We start from the raw sequence: 20152 nt of genomic DNA, 5'->3' as shown, positions 1-20152 counted from the left end.
GCATGCTGCACACATCTGTAATCCCAGTGCTCTGAAATCTGAGGTAGAAGGTTCACAAGTTCAACAACTTAGCAAGACCCTAAGCAACAAAGTTATGCCTCATAATCTCAAAATAAAAAATTTAAAAAGGTCTAGAGCCAGTGCCATGGTGCACACCTGTAATCCCAGTGTGAACCACTCAAGAGGCAGAGGCAGAAGGTTTGCAGGTTCAAAGCCAGCCTCAGAAACTTAGCAAGGCTCTAAGTAACTCTGTGAGACCCTGTCTTAATAAATAAATAAATAAATAGGATTGGGGGATTGGCTCAGTTGTTAAGCAACCTTTGGCTCAGTCCCTACTACCAAAAAGAAAAAAGAAAAAGTCAGAGTGGCTCAGTGGACTAAAGAAAAAAAGACCCAATGATATACCACCTATAAGAAATACACTGCACCAATAAGAATCCACAGACTAAAGGTGAAGGAATGAAAAAAGATGTTCTAAACACATGGAAACCCTAAGAGAGCAGGGGTAACTATACTTATAGTAATAATAAACAATCAATATAGCTAAGAATTGATTGTGATAACTAACAAAATTAGCAAATCATTAGACAGACTAAGAAAAAAAGACAATACAAATGAAAGAAGAGACATTATGAATAATACTACAGAAACACAAAGATCATAGATACCACTATGCACAATGATAAACCAATAAACTTGATAATGAAGAAGAAATGAACAAATTCCTACTCACATAAAACTAACCAAGATTTAAGCATAAAGAAATAGAAAATCTGAATAGGCCCATAATGTGTAAGAAAATTAAATCAGTTAATAAAAAGTCTTCCATCAAATGAAAGATCAGAACCTTATAAATTTACTGCTGAATTCTTTCAAACATTTAAAGAAGTAATATGAATCCTTTTCAAACTCTTTGACAAAATTGAAAAGAAGGAAATTCCTCCAAACTCGTTTTACAAGGCCAGCATTATCCTAACGCCAAAGTCAAACAAGAACAGTTTAACAAAAGAAAATTACAGATCAATATCCCTGACAAATATAGGTGCAAAAATTCCTCAACAAAATATTAGCAAAACTGATTTCAACAGCAAATTGAAAGGATCATTCACCATGTTCAACTGTAATTTACAGGGACAAAGGTAAAATTCAGCACATGCAAATCTACAAATTTACTACATTAAGAGAATGAAGGGCAAGAATCATATAATCCTCTCAACAGATGTAAAAATGCATTTGACAAAATTCAACTTTCTTTCATGTTAAAAGTTCTCAAAAAATTAGGAACAGAAGGAATGTATTTCAACACATTAAAGAACACATAGGGTAAGCACACAGCTAATACTATACACAATAGTAAAAAGTTAAATGTTCTTCATCTAAGATTAGAAACAAAATAAGGATGCTGACTCTTACAACGTCTATTCAACATAGAGCTGGAATTCCTTGACATACCAATTAGGTAAGTAAAAGAAATAAAGCCATGCAGATTAGAAAGGAAGATGTTGAATTTTCCTTGTTTGCACTTTACATAATATCAATATATAAATCCCTAAAGGTTAGACAAACACATCTGGTAGACTTAATAAACAAATTCAATAAAGTTTCAGGATACAAAATCAACCTATAAAAATCAGTAGTGTTTTGACACACCAATAATGAACCATCCCAAAAAATAAATCAAGAAAACAATCCCATTTATAATAGCTATTAAAAAAAACTCTTAGGTATAAATTTAACCAAGAAACTGAAAGACCTGTACATTGAAAATCAAACATTGATGAAAGAAACTGAAGAAAATACAAATAAATGGAAAGATACCCCATGTTCATGGATTAGAAAAATTTACATTATTAAAATGCCCTTACTAGTTAAAGTGATCTACAGATTCAGTGCAATTCTGAGTGAGGAGAACAAAGGTGGAAGCATCACACTACCTGACTTCAAAATATACCAAAAAGCTTCTGTAATCAAAGAAGCATGGTACTGGCATATAAATGGACCCATTGACCAACAAGAACATAAAATCCAGAAATAAATCCATATATTTAGCAACAATTAGTTTCAATAAAATTGCCACAAATACAGGAGAGTCTCTTCAATAAATATTGCTGGGGAATATGCATATTCAAATGCAGGTGAATGAAAATAGACCCTTACCTCACACTATATGCAAAAATATTGTGATCCAGTCATTGAGCACACAGATTTGGTCCCAATAACTCAGGTGGCTGACAACATGAAGATCAACTTAGCAACTTAGCAAGACCCTGTCTCTAAATAAAAAGGGCTGGGGTATAGCTCAGTGGTAGGGCTCAATGGTAGATACTGCAAAAGAAATACCAACTTAACATAGATTAAAGACTCAGATATTAGACCTAAAACTATGAGACTACTAGAAAAAAAAAAAGAGAAAACTTCCAGGACATTGGTCTAGAGAGTAATTTTTTTTTTTGACACAACCTCACAACCAGAGACAATAAAGGCAAAAAAAAAAGAGAGAAGTGAGATTTCATTAAACTAAAAAGTTTCTGCACACCAAATTAACAATAAAAGAATGAACACAACTTCAGAATGGAATAAAATATCTAAAATCATACCTCTGATAAGCAGTTAATAATCCAACATATATAAGGAACTCAAAAACAAGATTGGTGATACAAGTGAAAAATGGACAAAGGACCAGAGCAGACATTTCTCAAAAGAAGAGATACACATGGCTAATAGGTTACTTAAAAATATGAAACAATGTCCAAAATCAATTAATCATCAAGGAAATGTAAATTAAACCTACAGTAAGGTATAATCATGAACCCATTACAATGGTTTTATGGTTAAGCTCATGTGTGAAACAACACAAGAAATTTTAGAGGTGAAATGATTGGGTTATGAGAGCCTTAACCTCAAAAGTAGATTAATCCACTGATATGGATTAACTGAGCAGGTAGGGTGTGGTTGGAGAAGGCAGGTCACTGTGGGTGTGCCTTTGGGGTTTATATTTTGTTCTTGGTGAGTGAAGCTCTCTCTGCTTCCTGGTGCCACATCTTAAACTGCTCTCCTATGGCACATCCTTCTGCCATGATGTTCTGCCTCACCTTGGGCCCAGCGCAATGGAGCTGGCTGACCATGGATTGAGCCAAAATAAACTTTTCATCCTCTACATTGTTCTTTTCAGGTATTTTAGTCACAGCAATGAAAAAGCCCACTGAAACAAGTGGCTATTACCATCAAGATGTTGGTGAGAACTTTGAGAAAGGGAAGTCTTACACACTGCTGGTGAAAATGTACACTAATATAGTCATTATGGAAAATAATCGAGATTTCTCAAAAAAAGTTAAATATAGAACTATGATGTGATCTATCAGTTCCACTAATGGGCATATATCAAAATGAAATCAGAAAGTCCTACTACTTTGCTGAATTCATTTACTAGTCCTAGAAGTTTTCTGGTGGAGCTTTTTGAGTCTTCTAGGTATAGAATCATGTAGTAAGCAAATAGTGCTAAGTTAAGTTCTTCTTTTCCTTTGTATCCCTTTACAACTCTTTCTTGATTGCCTATTATATGGTGGTACTGATGTGAGTACCCACAAAAGAGTAGTTCCCATTTATCTGCAAGGGATATATTCCAAGACCCCAATTAAATGCCTGAAACCATATTTATACCTAAAACTTATACATGGTGTTATTTTATATATGCATTTGTATTCTAAAATTTAATTTATAAATTAGACACAGTAAGAGATTAGCAACAATAACTACTAATAAAATTAAATAATTATAAAAATATTTTGTAACAAAAGTTATATGAATCTGATCTCTCTCAAATTGTGTAACTGTAGTTATACTTCTTGAGATAATGTGAGATAATATAATGCCTATGTGATCAGATGAAATGAGGTGATACAGGCATTATATCATCATGTTAGGTTATTGGCTGTTTAAACACAAGCACCGTGATACCTTGGGAATTAATCTGATAACTGAGATGGCTACTAAGTGACTAACATGAAGGTAGTATATACAGCATGGATACACTGTCAAAATGGATGATTTATGTCCTGAGCAAGACAGAAAAGGATGACACGAGATTTCATCGTGCTACTTAGAAGAATATGTAATTTAAAAATTATGAATTGTTTATTTCTGGAATTTTCCATCTAATATTTTTGGACTATAGTTGACCATGGAACTCTGAAAAGCAAAAATTAGAAGGGGGTGCATAAGATACTGAGAGTAGAGCAGGATATGGGGAAACAAACTGAATTATAAATAGAATAAGGTTTCGCCTCATTGTTAAAGTGATATGGGGCACAGATTTGAGAGGAATGAGTGAGTCACATAGATATACAGAGACAATGGCATTCCAGGGAGTGGAAAACAGAAGGGAGCCCACAGGGATAGAATGGAGTGAGTGAGAGAGAAATAGGAAAGGAGGTGAAAGAAGGAGAATTTAGGGGAGGCAGATGGAGAAGAAGTCCCTCAAGGTTTTGAGAAGTGACAGAATCTAGTTTGGTTTTGTATCTGTAGAAAGAATAGGCTGTAGGGAAACAAAGCAAGGAGGACTCCATAATAAACTGGGAGAAAGATGATGGTGTTTCATATCAAAGTGGCAAAGGTAAAAGTGGTGAAATGTGCTCAGATTTTGAAAGCATCTGAAGTTACAGCCACCATATTCTGAAGATGGGGTGTGGGAGAAAGAGAGGAATGAAGGGCGACTCACATTTTTTGAACTAAGTAATTTGAAACATGGAGTTATTAGCTAAAATGGGAAAGATGACAGATAAAGCTTTACTGAGGGAAAGAGCATGGATTCTGGTTTGGTGAAATGATTCCGAGATGTTATAATTATCTAGATATCCAAGAGAAGAAGACACATATCATCACGGACCAGATGCACATACAGTCAGTGACATGGGAGAGGGTTTGGGCTGGAGGTGTGAATTAAGGAGTTATTAGCATATAAATGGTGTTTAATACCATGAGACTAGATATCAAAAAGGAGGTAAGGAAAAGACAGAGGAGAAAAGAGATCCAAAAACAAGACCTCGGGCCACTCTGATACTAAGAGACCAAGAAAAAGAGGAGAGGCAGGCAAAGAAAATCTAAACAGAAGGACTAAGGGGATGGGAGGAAAAACTAAGGGAATGTACAGTACTACAAGCCACATCAAGAGTGTGAATTAAGGAGGGGACAACGATCTGTTGTGTCAAATGCTGCTTATCTATCAAGAAGATGAGGCCTGAGGATTGACAGCTAGGAGTTCATTGGTGACGCTGACAAAAGAAGTTGGTGAAGCAGTTAGTAGGACATCGATCTTTTAATTGAGTTGATCCCCTCACATTCGGTCAAGTGTGTAAGAAAGTGGCTTGATCTACTTAATAACATCTAAAGATCACAATTCCCTTACAAGGATCATGGCATGGCCTCTATGACACTTCACCCAACTGAACTAACAGTCACAGAAGCCAACCTGCCTTTGTCCCTAGGCAGTCAAGGGAATAACAAAGCAGGACATCTCTTCCATTGTTACCATATTTTGGAGAGAAAAACTAAATATTCATCTTATTTTTTTTCATCCATGCTCAATTAATGAACATGTAAAATTCCCTTTCTCCTTGGAATTTTGTGACTATAGTTTTTGTACCTGGGTTTCTCACTGATCTTATTTTCTGACCCAAATGTGGTCACTACCCACCTACGCATTTCTTCAAACTCCACAACCCAGAGTGAGTACGGACACCTTCCACACCTGCTGCTACCACTACTGCTGCCACTATAAGGCAGACACAGAACATTGTCCACAGGAGAGCTGTGAGCCTGTTAGGCCAGGTTCCCTTAGCTCCCCAGGTCAACAGATCACTTGACTCTTGGTGTCATCATGGTATCTGGAAGAACAGAGTAAGATGATTTATTTTACTCTGGATTTCTTTTCTCTGGATATGTATATGTGTTTGTGGGCATTTATTTAGTTACATGGCACTCATATTTTTTAACAATTATTTTTCATGCTAAATGTGAGGCATAATAACATGGTGAATAAATGTGCTAGAAAGAACTCTGAGTCTACAGCCTAGGATTAATTCTCCTGCTAAGTAATTCAAAGACTTTGATCAAGTCACTTAATCTTTCCTGGTCTTGGTCTTCTTATCCAGAAGATGAAGGGGTTACATTAGACCAGTGGTTTGCAAACTGTGCTTCTTAGAGCTATTCAGTTCCAAAAGGTTTCTCATAAACACCATATTGGGTGAAGAGAAGCTAACAACCCAGTCTTTATCTCTTTCATACACATTTTTCTATCTCATACATTGACAATCTTCTTCTGCTTGTGGAGGGACAGTTTGATTGCTGTAAAGTGCTGCAAAAAAATCAGAAATATGTAGGTTGCTACTTAAAACAACCAGAATCTCTTTGGTAAAGAAGGATTAACTTTTCTTGAACACTTTTTAAAAATTGAATCCTAAACATTAACTCCCAAATCTCCCTTTTAATAAAACTTGGATTCACATGCAGCTACCATTTTTTTGCAAATATTGGGCAATCCAAAAAAGGTAATTCACTCTTGATTTTAATTTATTGATTCGGTTGTAGCATCATTAATATTAAAAATGACTTATTTATTCTTGGTTACAAGATAGCTAATGTAGGAAATTCTAACACCAGTCCCTGGTTTGAGAGTTCATTTCATCAAGAAAAATAATTGTAGTAATGATAAATATTTAAAAACAAGGAAATATTATATTTTCTAGCTATTCATTGGGCTTTTAGGTTATTCTGGATACATGCCTATATTTCCCCATCTATGTGAGTGGAATGCTTTTACCTTATTTCAAATCTGCAACATTACTAGAACCATGCTGTTTGATTACCATGGCTTTGTAGCATGTTTTAAAGTCAGGTAGTATGAAGTCTCCTGCTTTCTGCTCAAGGCTGTTTTGACTAATATGTGTTTATCATGGTTCTGTACAGATTTTGCAATTGTTTTATCTATGACTTTGAAGAAAGTCATTTTGATAGGGATTTCATCGAGTCAACAGATTGCATTGAATAGTATGGACATTTTAATAGTATTCATTCTGCCAATCCATGAACAAGGAATATCTTTCAATTTTTTGAGTCCTCTTCGGGTGTCTTTCATCCCTGTTTTATAGTTTTCATTATAGCCGTCTTTCATCTCTTTGGGTACGTTTATTCCTAGATGTTTTAAATTTTTTGTAGCTATTGTAAATGGGAGTACTCTCTTGGATTCTATATCAGATAGCTTGCTATTAGTCTATAAAAAGTTATAAATTTCTGTATGTTAATTTTATATCTGACAGCATTGCTGAATTTATTAGTTCCAATAGTTTTTTTGATGTCATCTGTGGGATTTCTTTCATATAAGATCATGTAATCTGCAAACAGTGATAATTAGACTCTTCTAACTTAAAAGCCTTTCGTTTCTTTCTCTGCTTCAATGCTCTGACTAGACTTTCAGCACCATGTTGAAAAAAAGTGGTGAAAGTGAACATTCCTGCCTTGTTCCAGATCTTAGAAAGCTTTCAGCTCTTCCCCATTCGGTATTCTGTTGGCTGTGAGCTTATTGTATATGACCTTTGTTATGTTGAAGGACATTCCTTCCATACTTCATTTAGAAGAATGTTATTATGCCAAGGTACTTAATTTCATACTTCATTCTTCATGAAAGAATGTTAACTCTCACCAAATATCTTTTATGCCTCTATTGAAGGGATCATATGTTTTTTGTCCTTATTTCATTGATAAATTGCATCACATATGATACACTATATCACATTTGTTGATTTCTCATGTTGAGCCTGAAAGTGAATCCACACATCCACAGCCAACTGATATTCAACCAAGGTGCTGCTAAGACACACATTGGAGAAAGGACAAACTTCTCCATAATGGTGCTGGGGAAATTGGAAATTGGTTGTCTATGCACAGAAGAATGAAACCAGACCCCTACCAATCACTCAGTAGTTACAAAAATCAACTCAAAAAGATTAAAGACCTCAACGTAAGACCTAAAACTATGAAAATACTAAAAGAAAACATAGAGAAAACATTTCCAGACATTGGAATGAGCAAGTATTTTTCTAACACGATCCCAAAAGCACAGGCAACCAAAGCACAAATAGAGAAATGAGATTACGTCAAACTGAAAAGTTTCTGCACAGCAAAGAAAACATGCTAAGTGAAATAAGCCAGACTCAGAAAGTCAAGGGTCGAATGTTTGTTCTCATTTACAGAAGCCAGAGAGACAGAAATGAAAGGAATATTGAAAAACAAAAAGTGGGAGGGACCTCATGAAAATAGAAGAAAGACCAATAGAGGATCAAGAGGGAGGAGGAGGGAGGGCCATGGGAAGTACTGGAATAATACATGGGGAATCTATCAAACTATGCTATGTCTATGTATTTAGCAAATACACCAGAATGAATCATAAATATATGTAATTATAGTTTTCTAATTAAAATAACAGTAATAATATTAGAAAGAAGATCTGTAGATTAAAACAAGCAGCCCAGGGGATTCAGGAGGGGAGGAAAGAAAAGGTACTAAGGAATGAGATTGATCAAATTTAGTTGTGTGCCAAAACAAATGTAACATAACGAATCTATTATGTAAAATTCTAATGTGCTATAACAATGAAAGAAAGAAAAAGGACAAATAAAACAACAAGTGCTGATGTAAACATGAAGAAAGGGGAACCCTTGCACACTGTGGGTAGGAATGTAAACTAATCATTATGGAAAATGATGTGGAGGTTGTTCAAAAAAGTAAAATCTGTACTGCCGTACGATCCAGCAATCCCACTACTGGGTGTACATCTAAAGGAAGGATGTATGTTGAAGAGACACCTGCACTCCCACGTTTTCTGTAGCATTCATCATCACAAAAGCCATGAAACATGATCAACCCAAGTGTCCATCAACTCACCAGTAGATTGAAGAAAATGTGGTACATATATGCAATGGAACACTATTCAGCCTTTAAAGTGGATAACATTGTTGTTTTTGTCAACATTGATGGAACTGGAGAGATCATCATGGTTACTGAACCAGACACAGAAGGCAAGGGCCAGACACAGAAGGCAAGGGCCACATGATAGCACTCACATGTAGAATATGAAAAGGCTGATCTCATCTTAGAGGCAGAGAGTGGGACCCTGCTTGGCAGAGGTGAAGAGAGTAGAGGGAGGGAGGGACAGGGCGAGGTTGGTCGGTGGGTCCCAATTACAGTTAGATAGGAGTAAGAAGTTCTGTTGTGCTAGTGCATCTCGGGGCAACCATAGATAATGATAATGGATTTTGTGTTTCAAAAAACTAGAAGTGATTGAGGGTTTTCACCATAAATGTTTGAGATATATATGATTTATCTGATTTAAACATAACAATATATCCATGAATCAAAACATCCCATGGTACACCATAATAAGCACAATCGTTAAAAACATAATTAATATATCAGCTTAACAAACAAATTTAGACTTTAGAAAGACATAAACATAAAGAGATCAAAACAAACATGAAGTAGAATTAGAGCAATGTTTTAGTTTTTTTATTGTTTTGAAATAGTCCTAAACATTAGATTGCAACATTGTCATCAAAATAAAGATGAGTTGACAACTACTACTTTGTCTTAAATTTCTTTTAATATGTTGTGATGAAATAAAACCAGGATAGTTAGTGCAAAAGTCCTGCACATCAATTAACCTCTTCATGCCAACTTCCTGGACTCCAGAAAAGAGAACCTTGCCAGCAACTTGCCTCTGTGTCTATTGTAGGGAAAGAACTTTAATGAACCTGTGTAAATCTCTGGCATCATAAAATGATAATAAATCTCCCTTATCGTGCAACTATATCCAGTGTATGACATAAAAATGACTTTAAAAAAGCATATGTGTCTGAGCCTAGGTTTTTATTCTTCAAAAAGGAATTAAACAATTTTACCTAGTGGAAGTAATGAAATTGTGTCTTTCTTCCAATTGAAAAAAAAAATATCAGCATTCAGACATGACGTTCCTTAGTAAGATAAGAATTATTTTTGACAGAAAAGATAAAATAGCTAATGCTTCTATGGTAACTTTAAATTTATAAAGTATTTTCCTGTGTTATGATTTGTGATCTTCATGACAAACTGGTTGAGTAGAAATTATTTCATCCTACATCCAAGAGCAGTGAAGCTCATAAAAATGATTTTAATGGGGTTGCTCAGCTAGTCTGGGGAGGGATCAGTATTGAAGTCTTCCTTTTTTTTTTTTTTGTCAAATTCATGGGTAGCAATATATACTTTGAAAGTCAGATGGGCTGAGTAATGTTCTGGGTTGGGCTAAACCCAGGAGAGGCTGGCTAAAGCTCTGGACATCCATTCTGATTCTTCATTATTTGAGCCATCTTCCAAGCTTGTCAAGTCTCAAATTTTCTGGATTTCTATTTACCACTTCAAATGCACCTTTGCAATGTGTCTTCTTTGTACTATGAGGATACTGATGGAAGAGACTAGGCTTATTCATATTCACTTTATCCACAACAACTTGCATGTAAGACAACTGAAACAGATACTACTTCAATGAATTAAGTCAATTCACTTTTGTAAAATATTTTTATTAAACACCTACTTTGTGACTTGTTCAATACTAGACCAGTCAACAAGACAGAAATAACTCCAGACTGCCTCATAGAGTTTATGAACTAGAGAAGACACACTCTGAACAACAACAGAGATGGAATCTCAGAGACATTTGCTGTGGAAGCTAGAATACAGGATCCAACCCAAGGCAAAGGAACAGGAACTAATTTTCCAGAAAGACAAATTCCTGAACTATTTAATCTGCATTCTTAGGGCTGAAGGTAAATGAGGCGGATGAAGAAGAAAAAAATACACTTAGATGGAAAAACATCCCCTGAGGCATATCTTAAATCCCTCATCTCATTGATATCATAACTCAGAAGCAAATCTAATCATGGGATTTAGGCAGGGAGGACAGTAGGTAATCAACAGATTGATTAAAATTTTTTTCACGTAGATAAATCCTGCTCTCTTAGATCTTTAGAATACATCTTCACAAATGTATTCAGCCTTGCTATTAAAGCAGAAGGTATGTTATGTGATTCTCTGAAGCCAGAATTTTTATTTCATATATAGAGATTTACTATTCTGTTGTAGCTCAGTAGTACAGTGCTTGCCTAGCATATGTGAGGCACTAGGTTCGATCCTCAGCATCACATAAAAACAAATAGAGATTTACTATTCTAATTGGCGACTAGCCTGGTTAAGAAACTGGATTGTTAATGAAACCAGTTGGAAAATGTTGTAAAGATTTATTGAGTCGCAGCTGTTTTTTACAACTGCAAATTTTATAGTTAGTTATTACTGTACTTCCAGTTGTAAATTAAGTCTTTATTCATCGGGATTTCCAAGGAGTTGTTATATAAGGTGCCATGAGGTTATATGTGCTATGAGGATATATTTTATAATATCCCATATTATAAAAAACCAATAAATTATATTGCTTTATGGAAAGTACTTTATTTTTAAATTTTTTTTTAAATTTTAGGTGTAGATGGACACAACACCATGCCTTTATATTTATGTGGTACTGAGGATCGAACCCAGGTCCCGCCCATGCTAGGCGAGCGCTCCACCGCTGAGCCACAATCCCAGCTATGAAAAGTACTTTATACATGTAATTAAAATGTGATATTCTTGCAGCCTACAGTTTTATGGTAAAACTTGATTCAAAACTCATGTATGTGTGTGTATGTGTATATATATATATAAACTTCCAGAAGGACACATTTTCATTATATGTGGATAAGTACTGAACAATCATTGAGTAATCCCAATGGGATATTGTTACATAATGAATTATGTACTTGCAAATTCATATTTTGAAACCCTAAGTAACTCCTAGGGCCTTAGAATGGGACTGAGTTTGGAGATGAACTCTTTAAAAAGGCAATTAAGATTAAACAAGGTCATAACAGGTAGGGTGCTAGTTCATAGGCCTGATGTCCTCATGAGGAGAAGAGACAGCAGGAGTGCGTGGGCAGAGGAAATGTCATGTGAGGACAGAAAGGTGGCAATCTGCCAGCCAAGGAGAGAGGCCTCCAGAGGAACCAAACCACCAGCACACAGACCTCAGACATCCAGCCTCCAGAGCTGTGAGAAGATGAACTTCTGTCATTTCAGCCACTAGGTCCAGGGTGTTTTGTCATGGTAGCCTGTTATGACTGAATTGTGTCCTCCCAGATTTAGATATTGAGGCTGTAGCCCCAATCTGACTATCTTTGGAATAGGGTCTTTATAAAGATAATTAGGGTTATGTAAAGTCATAAGGGTTAGTCCCAAATCCAATGAGACTGACATCCATATAACAAAAGGAAAATACACCAGGAGTGAGTGGCAGAGAGACGGCCATGTGAGTGAGGGCATCCAAAGCCTGCAAGAGAGGCCAACACCGGGAACAAATTTTTCTAGCAACTTGACCTTAGACTTCTTGCCTCCAATAATATGAGAAAATTACTTTTTATCATTTGAACCAACTAGTTTATTTTTGTTATGGCAACTCCAGAAAACTACACAGATACATATTTTATGGTCATAAGTATACATGCACAAGTATATGCATGCTGACTGTCCAGGTAGCATCAAATTATTTAGATTTCTATTTGAAAGCAGTGAGAAAGATTTTATTATGACTTTACAAATTGGAATGTTTGCAAGATTAAAAATGAGGATGAATAATTTATGTTTTTGTAGCCAGATTGTATCTGAATATTAATTAGAAAAAAAGAATTGTTTTCAAGAAGTGAAGTCAATGTATGGATACCTTCAAATTTATAAACAAAAAATGTTTAGGACCTATTCACAAGTTTATTATTTCAGCTTCTAGAGACAATAAAAAAATCTTGGGCTTATCTTACCTACAACCGCCAAAGAATATTACATTTGGACTCTTCTGTTTCAAATTAAACTTTTCTTATATAGCCATTATCTTTTGTCATTTATCAAGTTACCTTAAGAAGCTTTTGTGGGCTTAATTAAGTATGACTAATTTTCCAATGGTACAAAGAAAAATTAATTCCTTAAATATTTAATCCATTTATGACTCAAAGTGTCATTTTCTGAATGCGGCTATTCAATTCTCAGAATTAATTACCCTTTGAATTAAAGCTGATTTTTCAGACTTTCAAGACATATAGTCACATCTCATAACACTGCTTAAATTCAACATTTCACCTGCTCGCCAAGAAAATGTATTCTGAATGCTGTATTCAAAATCACAATCTGACCATGGAAAAAAGGCTTTTTTGTTGTAAGTTTATAATGACCAAGTGTGCCTTCATCCTCACCTCCATTCTTACTTTAGGTTTCCCTCTCCTTTCCCTTCATCCAGGTGTGAGTGAATTAAAAATTAGCTACCTTCTATCTGCAAAATCACTGTTCTTCTTCATTGTAACTGTGTTTTCCTCAGCTCATCCTGAACCTTGCCTGCTTCCGAAAGTCGTTCCCCAGGGAAGACAGTAGACCGCACAGTCATTGACCCCTCCCTGCCTCCTGTATCACTGTGGAACACGGAAAGCATCCAGGACTTAATTACACAGCGCCTATTTGTTCTCCCCAACTATGTTTGAAGGCTATCCAAAACCAGAAGCAATGTTCTTCAAGAGGACATTCCCTAGAATACAAGAGGATCTTAAATAGGAGCATTGAACACCCCCCAGAAGTGGACTCCAGATTCCCATACAAGAAAACTGGAGGACTGAGTACGAGGCACCGGGAAACCACATGTGCATACTTGAGCAGCCACAAAGGAAAGATAACCACATGGGCATGAATCCTGAGAGCTCGGGGATTCGTTAGTGCTCAGTGGGCATTTAACTGTCCCAGCACTGAGGTTATAAAATATGCTGCTTGACTCAAGTTCCAAAGGTGAACAATCCCTCTGACTGAAATTCAAATCCCCTAAGGTACATCAAAACATCGCACCATTATAAATTAGTATTTAGTGCTCACATGTACAAGTGTGAATCGAAGGGGAAGTTTATCTCTAGATATCGTTTTCTAGCAATAGCAATAGAATTGGTAACTGAAAAAATATTTCCAGAATAATTCATTGAGCAGTCTTCTTTTCCTTCCACTACTCCTCCCACACACCTTTGATTTAAAAGACAATTATTTACATTGCAAATATGAAACACAAAATGGCATGTTAGAATTTCTAGTTCCAGCCACTTTCAATTGCTTTGAAATAAAATGCATTTGTTGAAAAGAGAAATAGGAAAAAAATGAATTAAACACACTAAACTCCTAGTGGCTATGCAAATAGAAGTCGCCAGCCCTGGACAGTAGGCAAGTTCGGCCAGAACGGGCACCACGGCAGGGTACCTACCACCTTTCATCATCCCAACTTCATAGCATTTGCGGAGCCGGCAGGCCTGGCAGCTCTTCCTCCTGTTTTTATCAATCGTGCACTGGTTGGTAGCTGGACACATGTAGTCATTATGCCCTATTAAAAGCAAGAGGACAGAATTAACATTATTTCAAGGACTTTACAGGGAAACTGCTGGGTGATGTTTTCATATCACTAACTTGGCTTTCCCAAGTTGCCACCTTGATCTGCCCTCCTCCTCTCCATGCTAAGTGCAAATAAACCTCAGCTGGACTTAATTTCTACCTCAGCTGATTGCTCCAGGAGGTCTTTGGAGCTCACATGTACAAGTGTGAATCACACAGCCTAGATAGAGCTGTATCACCTCTCACCTGTGCCCCAAAGGTCAGGGTTCTCGGTGGGTGAGATGTTTTGTCTGGGTTTTGTGTTTTTACCCAGGCCACTCAATAAAATTGTCCAAATAGAGCTGCTAGAAATCAGATTTTAATAATGAGTTTCAAGGTGGTCCTTCCTAAAACATAAATTAAAGGCTCTTTAATTAGATACTCAAATGAAAAACAGAATATCTAAATTCAAGCGGGAGGGTGATGGGTGTCCCCAAGGCTCATCCTTGAGTTAGTCGGTCACTTACTTCCTAGAGGGTGCAGAGTAAACTGCTGGACAGCTCTGGGCCTCCCTTTCCTTCTCTCTAACCTAGAGACGATATAGTGTCCACTACCGAAATTATTCTAAGACTCAAATGTGAGAATACATGTCCACATGCTTGTATCCAGTCAATCACAGGAAGTTTCTACTCTAAGATTCAGAAGTCACCTCTACTTCTTTATCCATTAAAAGAAGTCTGGTTTGTATTGTGCAGAATATTAAACTTCACTAATTAATAAGTACTTTTTTGTATGAGTCTAATTGTCTTAGGAAAGTATCCTGAATTTAGACTAAGAAAGTACTATGTACTGTTTAAAAACACGTTTCCCGTTCTCCCACCCCCACCCCCAAAACTGAATGTATACATACCACCCTCTAATTCAGATTCTCTGCTAAGGTCTTTATCTTCCCATTTAGTAAGGACAAGATGCATCATATAATGAAATGTTTTAATATAGGTCTCTTTGTTCTTTATTCAACATAAGAGTCAAACTTGATTAAATAGGGTGGAGGGGGGTGGGGCTTGACAAGAAATGCTAGCCTTATAAAACTTGTTCCTCCATCTTTAGATATACATTATAAAAGTTACTGTATAAACAGACTTCAGCTCAAATTATCATCTGCATTTTTCTATTGCATAATAGAAACCAGAAAACTATTAAATGGAGTTGTAAACTTGGAACTTTGGCAAGAGACCACACACTGCCTCAAATATCCAGGCACAGATATTATTTTTAGAAATGTCCTTATTAATAAGGACAAATTGTGGAAGTAATAGAGCCAGGAATGAAATTTGTCTGGGAAGATGCTAACTCTAAGCAAAAGGTGCATTTTTCTGGTATGGTTAGTGTTTGGTCTTCTGTGGGGTTTATTCAGAATACATTAATGTATTTTAGCTAAAAAATGAGTATAAATTAAATTAATAATGACTTAAGCCAAATATTATGTTGACTCGCTTTCTCCCCTAAAAGCAGGTGTTTTGCAAGCCAGAGGAAGATGGGAGAACTGAATTGGGTGACAGGCTAATTGGCTAAACCTTCTATTTGGATTTGTCATCCACTGGAGGTGCTTATCTTTATAGAACCAAGTGAAATTCTTCAACTAACATGTTTAATACACAAAAAGCACTGGATTTGTGCAGTTGAATTCATTCCTTCACAAGAATAAAAACAGATGTACAACAGAATCACTTCATAATGTAAACCTATTTTGACAAAGCTGGGTTTTCTTTTACCTGAAATACATTAAAAAACATTGATAGACTGATGAGAAGAAATATTTAAAAGCACATATTTGATATTTACAATTAAAACAAATTCTTCTTTTTTGAATTTTTAACTTGTTATTTTTAGATACACATGACAGTAGGGTGTATTTTGACATATTATTATTCATACATGGAGTATAACTTAATCCAATTAGGATCCCATTCTTGTGGTTGTACATGATGTGGAGACTCACTGGTGGTGTATTCCTATATGAACATAGGAAAGTTATGTCCTTCTTAACCAAATACCAACAACAACTATTATTAGAAGAAGAAAACCAACAAAATAATATTTTTCCTTAATGAGTATAATTTGGTCAATGGGTATTATTAAGGCAATTGATTTAATTTGCTTTAAGAGGAAATTCTTCTTTAAATCTCATTTAATCTTGTGGGAAAAAATACTCCAGAAAAAATCCTATTGAAGTATAGTTACTTTTTTAAAAAGCCAACTCACACCAGTGATATTTGCGAAGCATTCATGTGTTCACTGTAGAGACTCAAGACTCTGCATACCTGTGACTAAAGGCTGAAGCTATGAGTCATGTTCAGGTGAAGGTTTGAAAAATAATAATCACTATTTTCTTGTCCACCAAAACACAAAAATGATGACTAGGGTTGTAGCTCAGTGGAAGAGCACTTGCCTAGACTGCACCACACACTGGGTTCAATCCCCAGCACTGCAAAGGTAAAGATCAAAAGTAAATAAAAATGAGAAGCCGTTGGGAGAATCTATAATTTGAGTAATAGGAAGTAGAGGGACAGCAGGTACAGCAAACAACCAGACAGCCAGAGAGTGGGGGGAGAAGACACCTATACACAAGATTCATCAGGTTCTCGGGGAACAGAGGATTCACATGAACTTTGCCTTCAGCATGTCTGAATTCTTTTCTCTTGATTTTTTCTTTTTCCTTCTCTTGTTATCCCTATTTTGGTAGCAGATGATTTTTTTCTTTGTTACTATCACTCAGAAATTCTACATTTGTTAGTTATGAAAATAAGCAATGACCCATAATCAGAGATTTAAAAGGAATATAAACACAGGCCATATAAAATTAGCAGTAACTTGAGAGAAACCCACTATTGTGGGTCCTTATTTTTACCACCTTTTCCTCAGTACTTTCTTGACAGTCATCTCAGGCCGAGTTTCTTTCCCAAACTTCAGACTTCTATGTCCACCTGCCCTCGGTCCATACAGACTTGACTCACAGACTCTTCCGAATGAACATGTCCCAGTGGGATTGACTGTCTTCTTGCCTCAGCAGTGTGTCCATACCCACCACCCCACCACGAGACCAGAAACATGGGTGTTATTCTAGATCTTCTCTCTTCCTCAGTGGACCCTCCTTCCATACCCCTCATCATACACATGAACACAGACACATCCACAGAGAAATCAAATCCATTATTTCTAACTTTTTCATAGCAGATCAATTTCTTCCTATGCTCACTCTCACTACTGGTGTCTGTACCATCTCCCATCTGGATCATCACAACAGCCCACTGTGTGTTTCCCTGCCTCCAACTTTCCCCTGTCAACCTTCTCACCATGTGGCCACTGATGTTTTCAAAATCACACCCCATGCTACCACTATCCTGTATTATATTCTCACTTGCCTCCAAGGACTAAGGATAAAATCCAAAACCCCAACACAGCTTACAGAGCTCTTCCCAGCTCCTCCCCAAGATTCTCTCCACACTCCCTAAGGCATTCCTGGGTTCCAGCCATGTCTTCTGTCCAAACATGCCAGGCTCCTGTCACTCTCAGGATTTTGCATGGGCTCCTTTTTCTTGTGGATACTGCACCCTCCCTACTCTTGCATGGTGGGTTCCTGTTCATCTTTCAAGTATGCATCTGAGATATGGATTCCTCTGAGAAATCTCCTCTGCCCCTCCAACCATGCCTAGTTTATGTCCTATTAGCACTTTCTACATTGGACTTGATTGCTTTTCTCAATTTCTGGATGGGTTTAGGTGTGACAAGGATGGACCATATCTGTCTCATCCATTACCATGTGCTCTGCACATTCTCAGGCACACAGTGGAGCTTAGTGAGTCTGTTAGATGACCCAAAGAAAGATGTCAATGTTCTGTTGCCCCCTCCTTCATCCTGTCTGAGGAGCACAGGCTTCTTTATATCAGGGTTCTATAAAGAAAGTAATGACTGACAGAAAAGCAGTCATCAAGAACACAAACAATAACAAAGGCTGAAGAAGATGTGAAGAAAGAGGAAACCTTTACCCTGTTAGTGGGACTGTAACTTAGTACATCCACTATGGAAAGCAGTATGGAGGCTCCTCAAAGAGTAGCATGGAACCACCATACAACACAGCTATACCACTTCTCAGCATTTATCCTGGAGAATTAAAATCATCTTACTTTAATGGTACATGCATACTATGTTCATAGCAGCATAATTCACAACAGCCAATGTACGGAACCAGCCTAGGTGTCCATCAAAAGATGAACGGATAAAGAAAATGTAACATACACACAATAGAGTTTTATTTAGCTGTAAAGAGAAATGAAATTATGTCACTTTGGGAAAATGGGTGGAACTTGAGAATAACATGTTAAGTGAAATAAGCCAAACTCAAAATGTTTTCTCTCATATATGGAAGCTATAGAGTAAAAAGGAAAATAAAAGTTTGAGGGATCTCATGACAATTGAAGGGAGATTTGCAGAATAAAGGAGAGGGACCAGAGGAGGGGAGGAGTGGTGGGAAAGGGGAAATATGATCATTTCAATAGATGCAGAAAAAGCATTCCACAAAACACAGCACCCCATCATGTTCACAACACTAGAAACTAGGGAAAATGGGAACATACCTCAACATTGTAAAAGCTATCTATGCTAAGCCCAAGGCCAACATCATTCTAAATGGAGAAAAATTGAAAGCATTCCCTCTAAAACTTGGAGCAAGACGGGGATGCCCTCTTTCACCACTTCTATTTAACATAGTCCTTGAAATAACAGCCAAAGTAATTAGACAGACAAAAGAAATTAAAGGGATACAAATAGGAAAAGAAATCAAACTATCATCATTTGCCAACAATATGATTCTATACTTAGAAGATCTGAAAAATTCCACCAGAAAACTTCTAAAACTAATAAATTAATTCAGCAAAGTAGCAGAATATAAAATCAACACCCATAATCAAAAGCATTTTTGTACATCAGTGATGAATCCTCTGAAAGAGAAATTAGGAAAACTATCCCATTCACAATAGCCTCAAAAAAATATATTTGGGAATCAATTTAACAAAAGAAGTTAAAGACCTCTACTATGAAAACTACAGAACGCTAAAGAGGTAAATGAGAATACTGATACAACATATCAAAATTAAAGCAGACTTTAGAAGATGAAAAGATCTCCCTTGTTCTTGGATAGGCAGAATTAATATTGTCAAAATGAGTGAAGCCGGTGGCATCACAATACCAGACCTTAAATATTCTATAGAGCAATAGTAACAAATAACAAAAACAACATGGTATTGACACCAAAATGGACTTGTAAACCAATGGTATAGAATAAAGGGCACAGAGACAAACCCACATTAATACAGTTATACTAGACAAAGGCACCAAAAACATACATTGGAGAAAAAAATAGGCTCTTCAACAAATGGTGATGGGAAAACTGGAAATCCATATGCAGCAAAATGAAATTAAGCCCCTATTTCTCACCATGCACAAAACTCAACTCAAAGTGCATTAAGGACCTAGGAATTAGACCAGAGACCCTGCATCTAATAGAAGAAAAAGTAGACCCAAATATTCATCATATTGGATTAGGCACTGATTTCCTTAACAAGATTCCTAAAGCTTCTTCTCAGCAAAAAGA

At 36.4% G+C, this 20152-nt stretch overlaps 1 protein-coding gene across 7 annotated transcripts in view; it reads right to left on the bottom strand.

Moving 5' to 3' along the window:
- ESR1 (estrogen receptor 1) overlaps positions 1-20152 on the bottom strand; it is a 385015-nt gene that overhangs the window by 188938 nt on the left and 175925 nt on the right. For all 7 annotated transcript variants that reach the window (XM_081294001.1, XM_081294002.1, XM_081294003.1 and 4 more), the window contains one exon: positions 14396-14512. In XM_081294001.1, the coding sequence (XP_081150127.1) occupies positions 14396-14512 (117 nt within the window). The remainder of the gene's footprint in view (positions 1-14395; positions 14513-20152) is intronic.

This window comes from Spermophilus citellus (assembly GCF_964194105.1).
Source record: "Spermophilus citellus genome assembly, chromosome: 5".
Lineage (NCBI taxonomy): Eukaryota > Metazoa > Chordata > Mammalia > Rodentia > Sciuridae > Spermophilus > Spermophilus citellus.
The sequence above is the reverse complement of the archived record's forward strand: the minus strand, read 5'-3'. Positions and strand labels throughout refer to the sequence as shown.